The following is a 22691-nucleotide window of genomic DNA, read 5'->3' as shown; positions in this document are numbered from 1 at the left end:
TGTCTTGATTACTGTAGCTTTGTAGTGTAGTGTGAAGTCAGGAAGTCTGATTCCTCCTGCTCCATTTTTTTACCTCAAGATTGCTTTTGCTATTTGGGGTATTTTTTCTCTCCATACAAATTTTAAGATTTTTTGTTCTAGTTCTGTAAAAAAATGCCATTGGTAATTTGATAGGGATTGCATGGAATCTGTAGATTGCTTTGGGTAGTATAGTCATTTTCACAATATTGATTCTTCCAATCCAAGAACATGGTATATCTCTCTGTCTGTGTCATCTTTGATTTCTTTCATCAGTGTCTTATAGTTTTCTGAGTACAGGTCTTTTACCTCCTTAGGTAGGTTTATTCCTAGGTATTTTATTCTTTTTGTTGCAGCGATCAATGGGATTGTTTTCTCAATTTCTCTTTCTGATCTTTCATTGTTAGTGTATATAGGAATGCAAGAGATTTCTGTGCATTAATTTTGTATCCTGCAACTTTACCAAATTCATTGATGAGTTCTAATAGTTTTCTGGTGGCATCTTTAGGATTTTATATGTGTGGTATAATGTCATCTGTAAATGGCGACAGTTTTACTTGTTCTTTCCCAATTTGTATTCCTTTTATTTCTTTTTCTTCTCTGAATGCCATGGCTAGGACTTCCAAAACTATGTTGAATAAGTGTGGCGAGAGTGGACATCCTTGTCTTGGTCCTGATCTTAGAGGAAATGCTTTCAGTTTTTCACTGTTGAGAATGATGTTTGCTGTGGGTTTGTCATATATGGCCTTCATTACGTTGAGGTAGTTTTCCTCTATGCCCACATTTTAGAGAGTTTTTATCATAAATGGGTGTTGAGTTTTGTCAAAAGCTTTTTCTGCATCTATTGAGATGATCATAGGGTTTTTATTCTTCAATTTGTTAGTGTGGTGTATCACATTGGTTGATTTGCATATATTGAAGAATCCTTGCATCCCTGGGATAAATCCCACTTAATCATGGTGTATGATCCTTTTAACGTGTTGTTGGTTTCTATTTGCTAGCATTTTTTTGAGGGTTTTTGCATTTGCATCAGTGATATCGGTCTGTAATTTTCTTTTTTTTTTTTTGTAGTATCTTTAGTTTTGGTATCAGAGTTATGGTGGTCTAGTAGAATGAGTTTGGGAGTGTTCCTTTTTCTGCAATGTTTTGGAAGAGTTTGGGAAGGATGGGTGTTAGCTCTTCTTTAAATGTTTGATAGAATTCACCTGTGAAACCCTCTGATCCTGGACTTTTGTTTGTTGGGAGATTTTTAATCACAGTTTCAGTTTCATTACTTGTGACTGGTCTGTTTATATTTTCTGTTTCTTCCTGGTTCAGTTTTGGAAGGTTATACCTTTCTAAGAATTCGTCCATTTCTTCCAGGTTATCCATTTTTTTGGCACAGAGTTGCTTGTAGTAGTTCTTATGATGCTTTATATTTCTGCGGTGTCTGTTGTAACTTCTCCTTTTTCATTTCTAATTTTATTGATTTGAGTTCTCTCCGTCTTTTTCTTGATGAGTCTGGCTAAAGGTTTATCAATTTTGTTTATCTTCTCAAAGAACCAGCTTTTAGTTTTATTGATCTTTGCTATTGTTTTCTTGGTTTCTGTTTCATTTATTTCCACTCTCATCTTTATTATTTGTTCTACGAACTTTGGGTTTTGTTTGTTCTTCTTTCTCTAGTTCCTTTAGGTGTAAGGTTAGATTGTTTATTTGAGATTTTTCTTGTTTCTTGAATTAGGCTTGTATAGCTATAAACTTCCTTCTTAGAACTGCTTTTGCTGCATCCCATAGGTTTAGGATCGTCATGTTTTCATTGTCATTTGTGTCTAGTTATTTTTTGATTTCCTCTTTGATTTCTTCAGTGACCTCTTTGTTATTTAGTAATGTATTGTTTAGCCTCCACGTGTTTGTGTTTTTTACATTTTTTTCCCTGTAATCTATTTCTGATCTCAGCATTGTGGTCAGAAAAGATGCTTGATATGATTTCTATTTTCTTAAATTTACTGAGGCTTGATTTGTGACCTGAGATGTGATCTATCCTGGAGAATGTTCCATGTGTACTTGGGAAGAAAGTGTAATCTTTTTTTTTGAATGGAATGTCCTATAATTATCAATTAAATTGAACTGGTCTATTTTGTTGTTTAAAGCTTGTATTTCCTTATTAATATTCTGTCTGGGTGATCTGTCCATTGGTGTAAGTGAGGTGTTAAAATCCCCCACTATTGTGTTATGGTCGATTTCCTCTTTTATAGCTGTTAGTATTTGCCTTATGTATTGAGGTACTCCTGTGGTGGGTACATATATATTTATAATTGTTATACCTTCTTCTTGGATTGATCCCTTGATCATTTTGTAGTGTCTCTCCTTGTCTCTTGTAACATTCTTTATTTTAAAGTCTAGTTTATCTGATTTGAGTATTGCTACTCCAGTTTTCTTTTGATTTTAATTTGCATGGAATATCTTTTTCCATCCCCTCACTTTCAGTCCTTATGTGTCCCTAGTTCTGAAGTGGGTCTCTTGTGGACAGCATATATATGGGTCTTGTTTTTGTATCCATTCAGTGAGCCTGTGTCTTTTGGTTGGAGCATTTAATCCATTCACGTTTAAGGTAATTATCGATATGTATGTTCCTATTACCATTTTCTTAATTGTTTTTTGTTTGTTTTTGTAGGTCCTTTTCATCTTTTTTTTTTCCCCCTTAGAGAAATTCCTTTAGCATTTCTTGTAGAGCTAGTTTGGTGTTGCTGAATTCTCTTAGCTTTTGCTTGTCTGTAAAGCTTTTGATTTCTCTGTCGAATATGAGTGAGATCGTTACTGGGGAATGTTGCTTGTAGGTTCTTCCGTTTCATCACTTTAAATATATCGTGCCACTCCCCTCTGCCTTGTGGAGTTTCTGTTGAGAAATCAGCTGTTAACCTTATGGGAGTTCCCTTGTACGTGAATTATCATTTTTCTCTTCTTGCTTTTAATAAGTTTTCTTTGTCTTTAATTTTTGTCAGTTTGATTACTATGTGTCTCGGTGTGTTTCTCTTTGGGTTTCTCCTGCCTAGGACTCTCTGCGCTTCCTGGACTTGGGTGGCTATTTTCTTTCCCGTGTTAGGGAAGTTTTCTATTATAATCTCTTCAGATATTTTCTTGGGTCCTTTCTCTCTCTCCTGTCCTTCTGGGACCTCTATAATATGAATGTGGGTTTGTTTAATGTTGTCCCAGAGGTCTTTTAGGCTGTCCTCATTTCTTTTCATTCTTTTTTCTTTATTGTGTTCTGCGGCAGTGAATTCCACCATCTGTCTTCCCAGTCACTTATTTGTTTTTCTGCCTCAGTTACTCTGCAGTTGATTCCTTCTAGTGTATTTTTCATTTTAGTCATTGTATTGTTCATCTCTGTTTGTTTGTTTTTTCATTCTTCTAGGTGTTTGTTCTTTAATTCTTCTAGGTCTTTGTTAAACATTTTTTTCATCTTCTCGATATTTGCCTCCATTCTTTTTCCAGTGTCCTGGATCATCTTCACTATCATTATTCTGAATTCTTTTTCTGGAAGGTTGCCTATCTCCACTTCTTTAGTTGTTTTTCTGGGGTTTTATCTTGTTCCTTCATTTGGTACTTAATCCTCTGCCTTTTTATCTTGTCCATCTTTCTGTGAATGTGGTTTTTGTTCCACAGGCTGCAGGATTGTGGTTCTTCTTCTGTGGTCTGCCCTCTGGTGAGTGAGTCTATCTAAGAGACTTCTGTAAGTTTCCTGATGGGAGGGACTGGTGGTGGATAGATCTCCATGTTGCTCTGCTAGGCAAAGCTCAGTAAAACTTTAATCCTCTTTTCTGCTGATGGGTGAGTTCCTTCCCTGTTGGTTGTTTAAAGGCTCTTTTGTGGGGCTAATGCTGGAATCTGGGAGGGCTTACACCAAGGAGTACTTCCCGGAACTTCTGCTGCCAGTGTCCTTGTTCCTGCAGTGAGCCACAGCTGCCCTCCACCTCTTCAGGAGACCCTCCAACACTAGCAGGTAGGTCTAGTTCAGTCTAGACCCATGCCCCTTCCCCGTGGGTCATGGTGCACACAGTACTTTGTGTGTGCCCTCCAAGAGTGGAGTCTCTATTTCCCCCAGTCCTGTTGAAATCCTGCAATCAAATCCAACTAGCCTTCAAAGTCTGATTCTCTGGGAATTCCTCCTGTTGCCATACCCCCGGGTTGGGAAGCCTGACATGGGGCTCAGGACCTTCACTCCAGTTGGTGGACTTCTGTGGTGTAATTGTTCTCCAGTTTTGAGTCACCCACCTAGTAGCGGTTATGGGGTTTGATTTTATTGTGATCGCGTCCCTCCTACCATCTCATTGCACCGTCTTCTTTGTCTTTAGATGTGGGGTATCTTTTTTGGTGAGTTCCAGTGTTCTCCTGTCAATGATTGTTAAGCTGTTAGTTGTGATTCCAGTGCTCTCGCTAGAGGGAGTGAGCGCACGTCCTTCTACTCTGCCATCTTGAACCAATCTCTAACTTTTCTTTCATATAGAAGAAATCAAGTAGGCAATTCAGTGTGGTCTTCTGGGACCAAGTCTTCTAGTTTTGTTCCTCCATTGTCTTTAAAAAGTACCTCTTAGTCTATCTAGATAACAGGAAAGAGGATGCCCTCTTTTTTGTAACCTCCAGAAAGTCCTACATAGTACTTTCATTTCCACCTTATTGGAGACTTGATTAAGGTTTCACTCTCCAGCAAGAGAGGCACATTACATCTCCAAATAAAATTGGGTTCTATTGATAGGAAAGAAAAGGCGTAACCGTCGTCTTTATGACAGGGAGTCAAAGAAGAGGAGTACTGTGGTCAGATATGCCTTTTATAATACTCTAAAGGTTTTTAGGGTGGGGGTTGGAGAATGAAAGGGAGCAGGAAAGAATGGGGGTTTGGAGACTGATATGGTTTTTCCAGTTGTCTAAGTGAGAGATAAGCAGATCTGATCTAGGGCTGCTGCTTTAAGAATGGGGAGGAAGGAGTATATATTAGTTGGGACTCTTGGTTGTAGGTAGCAGAAACCAAACTTAAATTGGTCTAACCACCACCCCCCCAAAAAGGGGAGGGATTTATTATTAGAACACAAACGTCTCATAGGACATATAGGAATGCACCTGGGTTTTAGGAATAGCTCAAACTAGAGTCATGAAAGATTTTATGAATCTTCTTACCATCTTCCTTTTTTTCCCCTCTCAGTTCTATTTTTGCTTTTCTTGATATAGATAAATTTTTCCTGAATTCTGTGCCTCATGACAGAAATGGTCTCTGCCAATGCCTTTCGAGTTCTCCTTTGTTATAGAGTAAACCATTTAGCCTTGGTTTCAAATTCCTGCAGAGTGACTATAATTGAAATTAATTGGTTCAGGTGCCTACCTCTGAAACAGTCAGCTGTGGCCAGGGATGGAGGTGAACTCCCATGATAATCATTTGGTGTTCACTGTAGTTGAGAAATCTTTTGGAAATGACAGCCGTAGGTTTAGATGGGAGGAGTAAGATGGTCCTGAGATTTCTGACTCGGGTAAGTGGGTGGTTGGTGATGCCAGGTAGCTCAATTCAAATATATAGAAGAAGGATCGAGTATTGTGGAAGTAGATGCTGGATTCACTTTTTGTCCTTACTGCATTCAGCATGGCATTTAAATATTGTAGGCAGTTGTTTAAATCACAGAAACTTTGGGGGGATAAATTAGAAAGGTATCAGTATAATTGTGGTAGTTTAAGTCATGAGAGTGGATTTAATGCCCCAAGTGGAATGTCTAGAGATTAAAAAGTATAATTGGCAAAGACTGGAAACCCAAACAAAGTTGATATTTAAGGGTTGAGAAAAGGAGGAAGAGTGGAACCACACAGAGTTTTTATGCGGAAGTATGTAAATCTGAGAATTCTACTTATATGTTAAATATTCTTAGAGCTCTGAAGATGAGTGGGTTGAGGCTGTTCCCTCCCACACTTCTGGCAAGGAAAAGGCCTGGAAGGTGAAAGCTGAAAAGTCAGAAAAAGAAGACAACCAAGTTATTCAGGTAAGCGGCCTGATTTTAAACAAAGAAGCGTCAACTTACAAGAGTAGCTGAATGTTAAAATGAAAGGTGATTATAATTTAGTCAGAAGAAAAACTAGACTTTGTAAACAGTATACTTTTATGAGTAATTTTAGCAATAATGCTGTTTGCTGATCCTTTTCACTCCCCTTCTTCTCCTGTGGGAAAGTTAACATTTATCCCTATTCTAGTCCCTCAGAGGGTTTCCTACCTCTGGTTGTTGATAAGGAAGTGGCACTTTTCCCCTTATGTACTTGAAATCTTGTAACATCTATCTGACTTTTCTACAGCGAGTAGAGTTCAGTCACAGGTTTTCTTTCCCTTCACTTCATGCCATAATTTTCTTAGCAATTCTTATAGTTGAATAGTTCACAAATTTTGGGTTATAGTTCATACGCCTGAGGAAGAGTGCTATATTTACACTGTTAGCAACAGTGAAGAAAGAAAGGTGAAAAGAACTATGTTTGAGTGCCTTTTGTATATCCGGCATTGGGCTAGATGCCTTAAGTCAGTTTTCTTGTTAACTCCTTAAAACATTCCTGAAAGGTAGGTATTTTAACCCATTTTTACAGGGGAGAGAAGAAGGCTTAGAGAGACTAAGAAACTTGCTTTAAGTTATACAGCCATGTGGGATTTAATCCAGGTTTGAGTGCATCCAGAATCTCTAATTTATTGTTAAGTGTTTAGTGTTGTTCTAATCAATTTAGATTGAAGTGACTTCTTTTTCTTAACAGAGGGATGAATGGATGACTGTTGATTTTATGTCTGTTAAAACTGTGTCATCATTATCACTCAAAGCTGAAAAGGAAACTATAAGGAAAATAGAGCAAGAGAAAACCCAAGCACTTGAACAGGTAAGAGAACATTTAAAATGCTTTAACTTTCTGATTTGCCTTTAACTGATACACATTTATGTAAATGCAGTTTTACTTGTAAGATATTATTTTTTGTGGTATTTAATAAATCAGTGGGAACAACTATGAAATATGATATGTTCTTTAACATTTTTTTGTAGGAAATGAGTTTAAATGTATATTACATTTATAAATCTAGGGTATATATGGTTGAGTACAGAATTTGGTTTACAGCTGAAAATCTTCAAGGTGAGAATTTAAAGCATTCTTGAGTTGGTAGTGCCTTGAAATGATTGGCAGAAATAACTACCAGTCCTTTATAAAGGATGACACTGTCAATTTAGGCCTCACAGGTCTCCCAGAAGCAAATTCTATGGCATTTAAGGTCATAATCTAAAATCATACTATACATGAAAATGTAACGATAGTCCATGAATGAGAGTCATCCGAAACAATAAACAACAGAATCAGACTCATAAAACCTTTATCTTTTGGAATATTTAATAGCTTTGTATAGTAATAGTAGGTATAGAAAATATGAATAAGGGTTAAAAGTTTAATAAGAAGGTGGATTTGAAAAAGAGCCCATATTAGAAATGAAAAATATTAGAGTTGAAATTAGAAACTTGTAAAATGGTGAAACAACAAACTGAATACAGCTGAAGACAGAATTAGTGAACAGGAAGATAGTCTTTAAGAATTTAGACTATCAAATTCAAGAATTTGAATGCAACACAGAGGCACAAATAAATGAAAAATAGGAAAGAGTGATCATGAAGTCCTATGATCAATGTTTTGTGTTTTTGTTTCTTCCCCAATTTGATTTTAATTCTGAAAATGTTGGTGTGGTAAACTGTATTGACTTTATAATTAAGTAGCTGCCCATTTGGAACTTTGGGGCCAGAGGTTTTTGGAATATCTTTACTAAGTTCTGTTTTGTCTCTGAGTTAGATCTGAAGAAGTTAGGGGGAAAGTACCAAAGGGGTGTAACCAGTGGGTAGTAGAGCAAGAAAGAGGAGCTGCATGAAGTCAGGAAGTTGATTTTACCCATTGTGATTACATGCTTTCTTCTGAAGTCATGCTCTGCTGTTTGTGGGCATGAATGGTCTGGTATGTTCAGGTATCCCTGGCTTATGATCTTAGGTTTTGCACATGTTCATCTGTTCTCTATATCAAACAACGGAATGTAGTAAACTCTTGAGTATCTTTAATACATTGAAATAGTGATTAGTTTTTCTTAGAATACTGTTACAGAAAACCACCTTTCCTTTCCTAAGAAGCTATAGTACTTTGTCATGCTTATCTTACCAACTTTCCAGCATTGAATTACAGCTTTTCTAATTAATATAATGTTTTCTTACAAATTCTTTTTTTTAAAGGCTATTTATTCTTTTTTTTTTTAAGACCATACTTCATTCAGATTTCTTTTGCTTTTTTTTTTTTAATTTTATTTATTTATTTATGGCTGTGTTGGGTCTTTGTTTCTGTGCGAGGGCTTTCTCTAGTTGCGGCAAGTGGGGGCCACTCCTCATCGTGGTGCGCGGGCCTCTCATTATCGCGGCCTCTCTTGTTGCGGGGCACAGGCTCCAGACGCGCAGGCTCAGTAATTGTGGCTCACGGGGCTAGCTGCTCCGCGGCATGTGGGATCTTCCCAGACCAGGGCTCAAACCCATGTCCCCTGCATTGGCAGGCAGATTCTCAACCAGTGCACCACCAGGGAAGCCCCAAATTCTTATATAAACTTCTGATTCAAGTAAGTCAGTGTCTGTTGATTTGCTCATTTGCTTATGTAGTTTTTGTCTTTTTTTTTTTTTGCATCTATATCATCTTTTCCATTCCTGCTGCTACTCCTAGTTTAAATGCTATTTGTTAGTTGTATGTCTTCACCTCTTTGTCTCATTTATATCATCTTTACTGGAGCTGAGTTAATAGATGAAGTGAACTGAAGACAGCCCCTGGAACAAAGAACTGGTTAACATTAAATATTATTATGGTTCAGGCCCTAATTTACTCTTGCCTGGGCAGATACAAAAGCGTTTTTGTTCTTCAGCATCCTACAGCTGATGTCAGAATAACTTTTTCAAAGTACAGCTTTTGTCATGGTATTATTCTGTTTAGAAATCTTCAGTGATTGAAGTTAAGGGGAATGTGTCTTTGCTGTTTGTAGTAGTTCCTTTTCCGTGGATGAAGCTCTGCTAGTGGTGTTTCATGCCACCCTCCTTTCTCATTCTGTCCTTGAGGATATGAAGTACATTTTCACTAGAAAATTTGCAAAGAATAAATTGGGCGTACTAGGCGTAGCCCTGCCTTTCCTGATTATGGAACAGACTGCTGGCAGAGATTGTGTGGGGAATGATATGAAGTGGGGGGTTGGTTCAGTGCATTCTCCACCTGGGAAAATCTGCCTCATTATGGGGTTCAGTTAACAGATGCATTTGTTGTTCACTGAAAGAAAAATTCCAATTTAGCCTTTATTAGCAATAAAGGTAATTTTTGTCTTTTATTTCTTATGCTTTTTTTATGTTTCTTAACTTGCTCAGAGCCTAGATTGAAAAGAAAGTTGCTATATTTATTATTCTCTTTTAAAGACCACAAAATGCTGCCTGCAAATAGAGTCCAAACACATTTGATTGGACTCTTTCCTTTGGGTGATCTGCATCTCAACCAAAATAGTTTAATTAATTTGTGTTGTATTTCTCTGAAAATTCCTGTCTCTGAATTTTTGTTCATCTGGATTTTTCTAAGTTCATGCCCTCTATCCCTGTATGACTGCATCCTGTTTATCCTTCAAGGCCTAACTTGATATATATGATGAAATTCTTATTATTTTGCTTGATTGAAATAAATCTCTGCTTCCTTTATGTTCCCATAGCACTTTATTTGTTCCTTTACTATATAGTACTTGTAGTTTTCTATAAAGCACTATAGTTTAATAGTCTTATCCTGTTTCCCTTATGAGATTATAAACTTTTTGGGAAACTGTAGCTGCTTCTTTTTTTTTTTTGTATATTTGAAATTTTACAGTATTATTCTTTTACCAATAAGTTTATTTTGCTGCTCTGTAAATGCCTGGGTTTAGTCCTGATGTATGATAACCTGTAGTAATTTTTGATTTTTGCTTAGGTAAGAATTCAGATTATTGTGTACAGAAGTAAATCATTTAGACTAATGAGTGAGACAAGCCAGTTTTCAAACATCTATTTTCTTTCTTCAAATGATGGTTACAGTTTTTATTTTTATAATAAGTCTTTAAAAGTTTTATTGTTTTTTTAATTTAATCTAATTTTTTAATTGAAGTATGGTTGATATACAGTATTAGTTTCAGGTGTGCACCTTAGTGATTCAATATTTTTATAGATTATACTCCATTTAAAGTTATTATAAAACAATGGCTGTAATTCCCTGTGCTGTACAATATATCCTTGTAGTTTATTTACTTTATACATAATAGTTTGTACATCTTAATCCCCTACCCCTGTTGAGCCCCTTGACCTTACCTTTCCTCACTGGTGACCACTAGTTCTATCTGTGAGTCTGTTTTGTTATATATTCATTTTATTCCACATATAAGTAATAACTACAGTATTTGGCTTATTTCACTAAGCATAAAATCCTGTAGGTCCGTCCATATTGTTGCAAATGGCAGAATTTCATTTATTTTTATGGTTGAGAAATATTCCTCTGTGTGTGTGTGTGTATGTATCACAACTTGTTTATTCATTCATCTATTGATGGATACTTAGGTTGCTTCCATATCTTGGCTGTTGTGAATAATTCTGCTATGAACATTGGGTGCATATCTTTTTGAATTAGTCTTTTCATTTTCTTTGAATATGTACCTCAGGAGTGGAATTTTTGGATCATATGGTAGTTCTATTTTTAGTTTTTTGAGGAAAGTTCTTATTGTTTTCCATAGTGTCTGTACCAATTTACATTCCTACTAGGAATATGCTAGGATTCTCTTTTCTCCACGTCACCAACATATTATTTATGGTCTTTTTGATGATGGCCATTCCGACAGGTGTGAGGTGGTACCTCATTGTGGTTTTGATTTGCAATTCCTTGATGATTAGTGAAGTTGAGAATCTTTTCATGTGCCTGTTGGCCATATGTATGTTTTCTTTGGAAAAACGTCAATTCAGGTCTCTGCCCATTTTTTTAATTGGGTTGTTTTTTTGATAGTGAGTTGTATGAGCTGTTTATATATTTTGAACATTAACCCCTTATCAGAAATATCATTTGCAAATATTTTCTCCCATTCAATAGGTTGTCTTTCCTTTTGTTGATGGTTTCCTTTGCAGTGTCAAAGCTTTTAAGTTTAATTAGGTTCCATTTGTTTATTCTGGGTTTTTTTCCTTTACCTGAGGTGACAGATCCAGAAAAATTCTGCTACAATTTATTGGAAAGAGTGTTTTGCCTATGTTTTCTTCGAGATTTCTGGTTTCTGTTCTTACATTTAGGTCTTCAATCCATTTTGAGTTTATTCTTTGTATATGGTGTTAGAGAATGTTCTAATTTCATTCTTTTACATATAGTTGTCCATTGTCCTAGCACCACTTACTGCAGAGACTGTTTTTCTCCATTGTATATTCTTGTCTCCTTTGTCATAGATCAATTGAACCACCAGTGTGTGCGTTCATTTGTTAGCTGCCTATTCTGTTCTACTGATCTATGTGTGTGTTTTTGTGCCAGTACCATACTGTTTGGATTACTGTAGCTTTGTTGTAATGTCTAAAGTGAGGGAGCATGATACCTCCAGCTTTGTTCTTTTTTTTCAAGATTGTCTTGGCTATTTGGGGTCTTTTGTTGTTCCATATAAATTTTAGGATTATTTATTCTAAATCTTTGAAAAACGTCTTGGGTATTTTGATAGGGATTGCTTTGGGTAGTATGGACATTATAATAGCATTCTAACAATTTGTGAACATGGTATATCTTTCTGTTTCTTTTATCATCTTCAATTTCCTTTATCATTGTTCTATAGTTTTCAGAGTATAGGTCCTTTACCTCCTTGGTTAAGTTTATTCCAAGGTATTTTATTCTTTTTTTTTTTTTTTTTTTTTTTGGTACACGGGCCTCTTACTGTTGTGGTCTCTCCCATTGCGGAGCACAGGCTCCGGACGCACAGGCTCAGCAGCCATGGCTCACGGGCCCAGCCGCTCTGCAGCATGTGGGATCTTCCCGGACCGGGGCACGAACCTGCATCCCCTGCATCGGCAGGCGGACTCTCAACCACTGCGCCACCAGGGAAGCCCTTTTATTCTTTTTTTGATTCAATTGTAAATGGTTTTTTTTTCTTGAATTCTCTTTCTGATAATTCATCACTAGTATTAAGAAAAGCAACAGATTTCGGTATGCTAATTTGTATTCTGAACTTTTATAAAATTTATTTCTTAGTTTTAATAGTTTTCTGGTGAAGACTTTAGGGTTTTCTATATATAGTATCATGTCATGGGCAAATAGTGTCAGTTTTACTTCTTCCTTTCCAATTTTGATGCCTTTTATTTCTTTCTCTTGTCTGATTGATGTGGTTAGGTCGTCCAATACTGTGTTGAATGAAAGTGGGGAGACTGGGCAACATTGTCTTGACCCTGATTTTATTTTATTTTTTTATACTTGATTTAATGAGAAATTTTTTTATTGGAGTATAATTGCTTTACAACGTTGTGTTAGTTTCTGCTGCAGAACAAAGTGAATCAGCTATATGTATACATATATTCCCTCCCTCTTGAGCCTCCCTCCAACCCCCACCCCATCCCACCCATCTAGGTCATCACAGAGCACCGAGCTGAGCTCCCTGTTCTATACAGCAGCTTCCCACTAGGTATTTACTTTACACATGGTAGTGTATACAGGTTAGTGCCACTCTCTCAATTCGTCCCACTTTCCCCTTCCCCCACATGTCCAGAAGTCCATTCTCTACATCTGTTTTTCTTTTCCTGATCTGGAAATAGGTTCTTCAGTACCATTTTTCTAGATTCCATATGTATGCCTTTATGTACAGTATTTGTTTTTCTCTTTCTGACTTACTTCACTCTGTATGACAGACTCTAGGATCATCCTCATCAATAAAAATGACCCAATTTTCTTCCTTTTTATGGCTGAGTAATATTCCATTGTATATATGCACCATATCTTCTTTATCCATTCATCTGTTGATGGACATTTAGGTTGCTTCCATGTCCTGGCTATTGTAAATAGTGCTGCAGTGAATATTGTACATGTATCTTTTGAATTATGGTTTTCTCAGGGTATATGTCCAGTAGTTGGATTGCCGGGTCATATGGTAGTTTTATTTTTAGTTTTTTAAGGAACCTCCATTCTGTTCTCCAAAGTGGCTGTATCAATTTATGTTCTCACCAACAGTGCAAGAGGGTTCCCTTTTCTCCACACCCTCTCCAGCATTTATTGTTTCTAGATTTCTTGATAATGGCCATTCTGACTGGTGTGAGGTGATACCCCATAGTAGTTTTGATTTGCATTTTTCTAATAATTAGTGATGTTGAGCATCTTTGCATGTGTTTGTTGGCCAATTGTATGTCTTCTTTGGAGAAATGTCTGTTTAGGTCTTTGACCCATTTTTGGATTGGGTTGTTTTTTTGATATTTAGCCGTATGAGCTGTGTGTATATTTTGGAGATTAGTCCTTTGTCACTTGCTTCGTTTGCAAATATTTTCTCCATTCTGAGGGTTGTCTTTTCATCTTGTTATGGCTTCACTTGCTGTGCAAAACTTTTAAGTTTCATTAGGTCCCATTTATTTATTTTTGTTTTTATTTTCATTACTCTAGGAGATGAGCCAAAAAGGATCTTGTTGTGATTTATGTCAAAGAGTGTTCTTCCTATGTTTTCTTCTAAGAGTTTTATAGTGTCTAACCTTACATTTAGGTCTTTAATGCATTTTGAGTTTATTTTTGTGTATGATGTTAAGGAGTGTTCTAATTTCATTCTTTTACATGTTGCTGTCCAGTTTCTCCTGCACCATTTATTGAAGAGACTGTCTTTTCTCCATTGTATATTCTTGTCTCCTTTGTCAAAAATCAGGTGGCTGTAAGTGTGTGGGTTTATCTCTGAGCTTTCTTTTCTGTTCCATTGATCTATATTTCTGTTTTTGTGTCAGTACCATACTGTCTTGATTACTGTAGCTTTGTAGTATAGTCTGAAGTAAGGGATCCTGATTCCTCCTGCTCCATTTTCTTTCTGAAGGTTGTTTTGGCTATTTGGGGTCTTTTGTGTTTCCATACAAATTGTAAAATTTTTCCTCTAATTCTGTTCAAAATGCCATTGGTAATTTGATAGGAATTGCATTGAATCTGTAGATTGCTTTGGGTAGTATAGTCATTTTCACAGTGTTGATTCTTCCAGTCCAAGAACATGGATCTCTCCATTTGTTTGTGTCATTTCTTATTTCTTTCATCAGTGTCCTATAGTTTTCTGCATACAGGTCTTCTGCCGCCTCAGGCAGGTTTATTCCTAGGTATTTTATTCTTTTTGTTGCAGTGGTAAATGGGATTTTTTCCTTTATTTCTCTTTCTGTTTTTTCAGTGTTAGTATGTAGTAATGCAAGAGATTTCTGTATTAATTTTGTGTTCTTCGCCTTTACTAAATTCATTTATTAGCTCTAGTAGTTTTCTGGTAGCATCTTTAGGATTTTCCAAGTATAGTATCATGTCATCTGCAAACAGTGACAGTTGTACTTCTTCATTTCCAGTTTGTATTACAGTTTGTATTCCTTTTATTTCTTTTTCTTCTCTGATTGCTGTGGCTAGGAATTTCAAAACTATGTTGAATAATAGTGGTGAGAGTGGGCATGCTTGTTACTGATGTTAGAGGAAATCCTTTCAATTTTTCACCATTGAGAATAATGTTTGCTGTGGGTTTGTCATATATGGCCTTTATTATGTTGAGGTAGGCTCTCTCTAAGCCCACTTTGTGGAGAGTTTTTATCATAAATCGGTGTTGAATTTTGTCTAAAGGTTTTTCTGCATCTGTTGAGATTATCATATAGTTTTTATCCTTCAGTTTGTTAACATGGTGTATCACATTGTGTGATTTGCGTATATTGAAGAATCCTTGCCTCCCTGGTATAAATCTCACTTGATCATGGTGTATGATCCTTTTAATGTCTTGCTGGATTCTGTTTGCTAGTAGTTTGTTGAGGATTTTTATATCTATGTTCATCAGTGGTATTGACCTGTAATCTTCTTTTTTGTGTGATATCTTTGTCTGGTTTTGGTATCAGGGTGATGGTGGCCTTGTAGAATGAGTTTGGGAGTGTTCCTCCCTCTGCAATTTTTGGGAAGAGTTTTAAAAGGATAGGTGTTAGCTCTTTTCTAGATCTTTGTTAGAATTTGCCTGTGAAGCCATTTGGCCCTGATCTTTTGTTTGTTGGGAGTTTTGAAATCACAGTTTCAATTTCAGTACTTGTGATTGGTCTGCTTATATTTTCTGTTTCTTCCTGGTTCAGTTTTGGAAGGGTGTACCTTTCTAAGAATTTGTCTGTTATTTCCAAGTTGTCCATTTTTTGGCATATAGTTGCTTGTAGTAGTCTCTTAACAATATTTTTTATTTCTGTGGTGATAGTTGTAACTTCTTTTTCATTTCTAATTTTATTGATTTGAGTCCTCTCTCTTTTTTTCTTGATGAGTTTGGCTAATGGTTTATCAATTTTGTTTATCTTCTCAAAGAACCAGTTTTTAGTTTCATTGATTTTTGCTCTTGTTTTCATTGTTCTATTTCATTTATTTCTGCTCTGATTTTTATGATTTCTTTCCTTCTATTAACCTAGGGCTTTGTTTGTTCTTCTTTTTCTAATTGATTTATGTGTAAGATTAGTTTGTTTATTTGAGATATTTTCTTGTTTCTTGAGGTAGGATTGTATTGGTATAAACTTCCCTCTTAGAACTGCTTTTGCTGCCTCCCATAGATTTTATGTCCTTGTGCTTTCATTGCCATTTGCTTCTAGGTAGTTTTTGGTTTCCTCTTTGATTTTTTTCAGTGATCTCTTGGTTATTTAGTAGCACATTGTATAGCTTCTGTGTGTTTGTGTTTTTTACAGTTTTTTCCCCTGTAATTGATAGCTAATCTCATATTGTTGTCCAAAAAGATGCTTGATATGATTTCAATTTTCTAAAATTTATTGAGGCTTGATTTGTGACCCAAGATGTGATATATGCTGGAGAAAGTTCCATGTGCACTTAAGAATAAAGTTATTCTGCTTTTGGATCGAATGTCCTGCAGATATCAATTAAGTCCATCTGGTCTAATGTGTCATTTAAGGCTTCTGTGTCCTTGTTAATTTTCTTTCTGGATGATTTGTCCATTGGTGTAAGTGTAAAGTCCCCCACTATTACTGTGTTACTGTTGATTTCCCCTTTTATGGCTGTGAGCATTTGCGTTATGTATTGAGGTGCTTCTATGTTGGGTGCATAAATAGGATTGTTATGTCTTCCTCTTGGATTGATCACTGAATCACTATGTAGTGTCCTTCTTTGCCTCTTGTAATAGTTTTATTTTAAAGTCTATTTTATTTGATATGAATATTGGTACTCCGGCTTTCTTTTGATTTCCATTTGCATGGAATATCTTTTTCTATCCCCTCGCTTTCAGTCTGCATGTGTCCTTATGTCTGAAGTGGGTCTCTTGTAGACAACATGTATAAGGGTCTTGTTTTTGTATCCATTCAGGCTGTCAGTGTCTTTTGGTTGGAGGATGTAATCCATTTACATTTAAAGTAATATGTATGTTCTTATTACCATATTTTTAATTGTTTTGGCTTTGGTTTTGTAGGTATTCTACTTCTCTTGTGTTTCCTGCCTAGAACAGTTCCTTTAGCATTTGTCATAACACTTGTTTGGTGGTGATGAATTCTCTTAACTTTTGCTTGTCTGTAAGGCTTTTGATTTCTCCATTGCATCTGAATGAGATCCTTGCTGGATAGAGTAATATTGGTTGTATGTTTTTCCCTTTCATTAATTTAAATATATCTTGCCTCTCCCTTCTGGCCTGCAGAGTTTATGCTGAAAGATCAGCTGTTAACCTTATGGGAATTCCCTTTTATATTTTTTGTTCCTTTTCCATTGCTGCGTTTAATATTTTTTCATTGTGTTAATTTTTGTTAGTTTGATTAATATGTGACTCGGCGTGTTTCTCCTTGGATTTATCTTGTATGGGACTCTGCGTTTCCTGGACTTGATTGACTGTTTCCTTTCCCATGTTAGGTTTTTGTCTATAATCTCTTCAAATATTTTCTCAGACCATTTCACTTTCTCTTCTAATTCTGGGACCCCTGTAATTCAAATGCTGGTGTGCTAAATGTTGTCCCAGTGGTCTCTGAGACTGTTCTCAATTCTTTTCATTGTTCTTTCTTTATTCTGCTTTGTGGCAGTTATTTCCACCATTCTTTTTTTGTTTTTAGCATGTTTATTGGAGTATAATTGCTTTGCAATGGTGTGTTAGTTTTTGCTGTATTTCCACCATTCTGTCTTTCAGCTCACTTATCCATTCTTCTGTCTCAGTTATTCTGCTATTGATTCCTTCTAGTATATTTTTAATTTCAGTTATTATATTGTTCATCACTGATTGTTTTTTAGTTCTTCTAGGTACTCGTTAAACATTTCTTGCATCTTCTCGCTCCTTTCTATTTCCGAGATTTTGGATCATCTTTACTATCATTACTCTGAATTCTTTTCAGATAGATTGCCTATTTCCTCTTCATGTATTTGGTCTTGTGGGTTTTTACCTTGCTCCTTCATCTGCAAGATATTTCTCTGTTTTCTTATTTTGTTTAACTTACTGTGTTTGAGGTCTCCTTTCCACAGGCTGCAGGGTCGGAGTTCCTCTTTCTTCTAGTCTCTGCCCCCAGTGGGTGAGGTTTGGCCAGTGGCTTGTGTAGGCTTCTGGGTGGGAGGGCTGGTGCCTGTGTTCTGGTGGGTGGAGTTGAGTCCTTTCCATCTGTTGGGAAGGGCCATGTCATGTGGTGTGTTTGGGGTGTCTGTGAGCTTAGTACGACTTTAGGCAGCCTGTCTGCTGATGGGTGAGTATGTGTTCCTGTTTTGCTTGTTGTTTGGTGTGGGGCAACTAGCGCTGGGGGCTGCAGGCAGTTGGGTGGAGCTGGGTCTTGAATTCGGATAGAGACCTCCATGAGAGCTTTTGCTGATTAATATTTTCTGGGACTGGGAATTCTCAGGCAGTCCAGTACCCTGGACTCTGTCCTCCTCCCCCAGAGGCTCAGGCCCAACTGTTGGTCGGGGAGCCAAGACCCCAGAAGCAGCTTGTCATGGATTAAAGAAAAAAAAAAAGAGACAAACAAAACCCCAAATGGTAAAAGCAAAATCAAATGAGCAAAAACAAAGAAACAAACACACACACAAACACACACAGAAGAAACAAAAACAGAACCAAAGAAAACAGAAAACAAGAGAACAGCCAAAGAATCCCAAAACGAAATTAAACAATTAAAAACAAAACTAACAAAAACAAAAAAAACAAAATCAAAGCAGAATGCCAACTGAACAATAAAGCAAAGAAAACAAAACAGACAAAAATGATGCAAAAAAAAAAGAAGTGGGTACAAAACCCACAGAACAGAAGAGCAAAGGGAAAATGGAAATACAAAAAATTTTTAAAATATATTTAAAAATGATGAAAAAGTACAGAACAACAGAAAAGCAAAGTAAAAGTAGAAATATAAGATCAAAAAGTATGTTAAAAAAATCCTTGAGACTAAATAAAAGTAAAAATTAAAAAAAACCCAAACCAACATTAACAACAAAGAAAAAGAAAAAAACAAAACAAAACAGATTTAACAACAGAATGAATCAAAACTGAGTAAAATTAATAGTAATAATAATGTTTTCCTGGGGTCTCAGCTGTTATTGTCCTTGCCGTGAGCTACAGCCCACCTCTGCCTCCTCAGGAGACCCTCCAATGCCTCTATGCTGGTCTCTGGACCTGCTGTGGGCCCTGTGGGGACAGCTGAGACTCTGATCTGGCCCCACTCGTGTGTTTGCTTGCCCCCAAAGTCCACAGCTGCCAGTGCTAGACCGTTTTCATTTATGGGAATACTCATTGTCCTTTCAGATATTCCATAGGCACAGTATCTAATTAGCTGATTATGGGGATTTAATTTGCCACTTGTGCAACTGATGGAAAGATTTTTGTTCCTCTTTTTTAGTTGCCCCGCCCCTGGGGCTCAGCTGTGGTTTTATCCCCATCTATGTGTGTGGGCCACCCACAGGAGTCTGCTCCCGAGGCTTCCCTGGAGCAGTTGGGTCTGTCCCGGTGAGGACAGGGCATGGAGGTGGCACGGCTACTTGGATAGTGGGAGCCCCAGCGGCGCCAGGTGCGTGGGGAAGCTGGCGGCCATGGGCGCAAGAGATATGGCCCTAGTGGGAATCTTTTCTAGTGCCCAGTGGCATGTGTGCGAGGGCCAGCCCTGGCCAGTCTTTTTTTAGCGCCTGGCGGCATGTGTGCAAGGGCTAGCCCTGCCTGGGTTTTTTGTAGTGCCCAGTGTCAGGTGCATGAGGGCCAGTCTTGGCAGGGCCTTTTGTATTGCCTGGTGCTAGGCGCTGGCGTGTGGGGAGAGACTGGCTACAATGGTGGCTCCACCCCCTGCGTGTGACTCAGCAGTAGCGCCCTGCTTCCATGGCATTCTGGTTTTCCTCCATAGACATTCTCTGTTGCCATTTCCTCCCTCCTGTTCCCTCAGGCCATCTCCCCACAGCCAACAGCAGTTCTTGCCCCGGGTTTGCTCTCCAGTCCCCATGCTCCAGCTCCCAGCCCCCATGTGCACTGTTGAACACACATCCCAATCCGGGGCACTTAGGGCCACGGTACAGACTGTCTGTGTAGTTTTCACTCTGTCCCATCTGCCAAGGTCGGTCGCTTCACCCTCCACTGACAGCCTCAAATGCTTCCCTTCTCTCCCAACTGTTTTCCTCATTGGTGAGAGGGATTCCCCGGATGAGGGAATTTCTCTCCTGCTTCAGCTCCCACCACTGGCATGCAGGTCCTGTCCCGCTTCCTCTCCTCCTCCTTCTCCCTTCTTTCTTTCTTCCTACCCAGTTATGCAGGGATCTTTATAGTCCTTTCTGGTGTCTAAGGTCTTCTGCTAGTGTATAGCTGGTGTTCTGTGAGAATTGTTGCATCTATAAATGTATTCCTGATGCATCCATGGAGAGAGAGGAACTCCACATCCTCCTACTCCTCCACTGTCTTGGAACCCCTTTGTTCCTGATTTTAGAGGAAAAGCTTTCAGCTTTTCATCATCAAGTGTGAGGTTAGCTGTGGATTTGTCACAAATGGTCTTTATTATGTTGAGATATTTTCTCTCTATACCAACTTTGCTGAGAGTTTTTGTCACCAAAGGACATTGAATTTTGTCATGCTTTTAGTGTGTCTGTTGAGATGATCATGTGATTTTTTCCCTCCTTTTGTTAATGTGGTGTATCATATTGATTGGTTTGCAAATATTGAACCATCCCTGGAATAAATCTCACTTGATCATTATGTATGACCCTTTTTATATATTGTTGAATTTGGTTTGCTGATATTTTCTTGAGGATATTTGGATCTTCATTCATCGGAGATATTCACCTGTAATTTTTTTTTTTAGTAGTGTCTTTGTTTTGTTTTAGTATCAGGGTAATTAGCGATGGCCTCATAGAATTAATTTGGGAATGTTCCCACTTCTTCAGTTTTTTGGAGGAGTTTGAGGAGGTATAGATATGAGTTCTTTTATATATGTTTGGTAGACTTCTCCCAGGAATGGGCTTTTGTTTGCTGAGAGTTTTTTAAAGTACAAATTCAATTTTGCTACTAGTGATCTTTCTGTTCATATGGTCTATTTTGTCCTGATTCAGTCTTGTAGTAAGTTTTTATGTTTATAGAAGTTTGTTGATTTCTTCTAGGTTGTCCAATTTGTTGGCATATTAATTGTTCATAGTATTCTGTTTTGATATTTTTGTATCTCTGTGATAGCAATTGTTATTTTTCCTCTTTCATTTCTTATTTTGTTTATTTGGGTCCTCTCTCTTTTTTTCTTGATGAATCTACCTAAAGGCTTATCAGTTTTGTTTATCTTTTCAAAAAATCACCTCTTGGTTTCATTGGTCTTTTCTATTTTTTTTCTTTTTTGTTCTTTGTTTTATTTATTTTCTCTCTGATCTTAATTGCTTTCTTCTTTCTGCTTTTGTTCTTCTTTTTCTAATTCCGTTAGATGGTAGGTTAGGTTGTTTATGAGATTTTTCTTGTTTCTTGATGTTGGCCTTTTACTGCTATAAACTTACCTTTAGGACTACTTTTGCTGTGTAGCACAGATTTTGGAAAGTTGTGTTATTTTCATTTGTCTAGAGGTTTTGTTTGATTTCCTCTTTGATTTCTTCATTGACCCATTGGTTTTTCTTTTAGTAGCATATTATTGAGTCTCCACATTTTGTGTTTTTTCCATTTTTCTTCCTGTTAATTGATTTCTAGTTTCATGCCTTGTGGTTGGAAAAACTGCTTGATACAATTTCTATCTTCTTAAATTAGTTGAGACTTGTTTTTTGGCCTTCTATGTGATCTATTCTGGAAAATGTTCCATATGAACTTGAAAAGAATGTGTATTCTACTGTTTTTGGATGGAATGTCCTGTAGATATCTACTAAGCCCATCTGGTTCAAAGTATCATTTAAGGCTACTGTTTTCTTATTGTTTTCCTGTCTGGATGATTTGTTCATTGATGTAAATGGGGTGTTAAAATCCTCTGCTATTATTTGTTACTGTCAATTTCTCCCTTTATGTCTGTTAATATTTGATATATGTATATATATATGTATATATATATATATATATATTTAGGTGCTCCTATATTAGGTGCATGCATGTTAATGAGTGTTATCTCCTCTTCTTGCATTGAAATCCTTTTTGTTAATAATGCCCTTCTTTATCTTTTTTTATTGTCTTTATTTTAAAATTTGTCTGAAATGAGTGCTTCTACCCCTGCTTTCTTGTCATTTCCATTTGCATGAATTATTTTTTTCTATCCCGTCACTTTCAGTTTATGTGTTTGTCTTTATGTTTGAAGTGAGTCTCTTATAAGAAGCATTTAGATGGGTCTTGTTTTTTTTTTTTATCCAATCAGCTGCTCTGTGTCTTTTGATTGGATCATTTAGTCCATTTACATTTGAAGTGATTATTGATAGGTGTGTCCTTATTCCCATTTTGTTACTTGTTTACTGGTTGGTTTTTCAGTTCTTCTTTGTTCTTTTCTTCTTTTAGTTCCTTCCCTTGGGGTTTGATGATTTTCTTTAGTGGTATGCCTGTGTTCCTTTTTCTTTAGATTTTTTTGTATGTAGTACAGGTTTTTGATTTGCAGTTACCATATGGTTCATATATGTTGACCTGTAACTATATTTACATGTTTTAAACAGGTAGTCATTTAAGTTCAAACACATTCTAAACGATTTACATTTTTCTAATCCCCTTCACCACATTTTGTGTTTTTAATGATGTATTTTATATATTCACGTTTTCCCTTAACTGTTCATTGTAGATATAGTTGATTTCACAGTTTTTTGTCTTAATCTTAGTAAGAGCCTATTTAAGTGATTGAGCCATAGGCTTTACTATATATTTGCCTTTACTAGTGGGATTTTCGCTTTCCCATAGATTCTTACCTGTTGTAGCTTTTTCTTTTCCACTTAGAGAAAATGCTTTAACATTTTTTTAGGGTTGGGTTAGTACCCTCTGTGCTTCCTGCACTTGGATTTCTGTTTCCTTCTTCAGGTTCTGGCAGTCCGTAATTTCATCAAACACATTTTTG

General features: G+C 36.8%; 1 protein-coding gene across 3 annotated transcripts in view; it reads left to right on the top strand.

The window, feature by feature from the left end:
* Positions 1–22691, top strand: part of CWF19L2 (CWF19 like cell cycle control factor 2) — a gene marked incomplete at its 3' end in the record, with an annotated part of 168843 nt that overhangs the window by 16471 nt on the left and 129681 nt on the right. For all 3 annotated transcript variants that reach the window (XM_079708103.1, XM_079708102.1, XM_079708104.1), the window contains exons 4-5: positions 5907–6017; positions 6769–6888. In XM_079708103.1, the coding sequence (XP_079564229.1) occupies positions 5907–6017; positions 6769–6888 (231 nt within the window). The remainder of the gene's footprint in view (positions 1–5906; positions 6018–6768; positions 6889–22691) is intronic.

Source organism: Hyperoodon ampullatus, assembly GCF_949752795.1.
Source record: "Hyperoodon ampullatus genome assembly, chromosome: 7".
Taxonomy (NCBI): Eukaryota; Metazoa; Chordata; class Mammalia; order Artiodactyla; family Ziphiidae; genus Hyperoodon; species Hyperoodon ampullatus.
The sequence above is the reverse complement of the archived record's forward strand: the minus strand, read 5'-3'. Positions and strand labels throughout refer to the sequence as shown.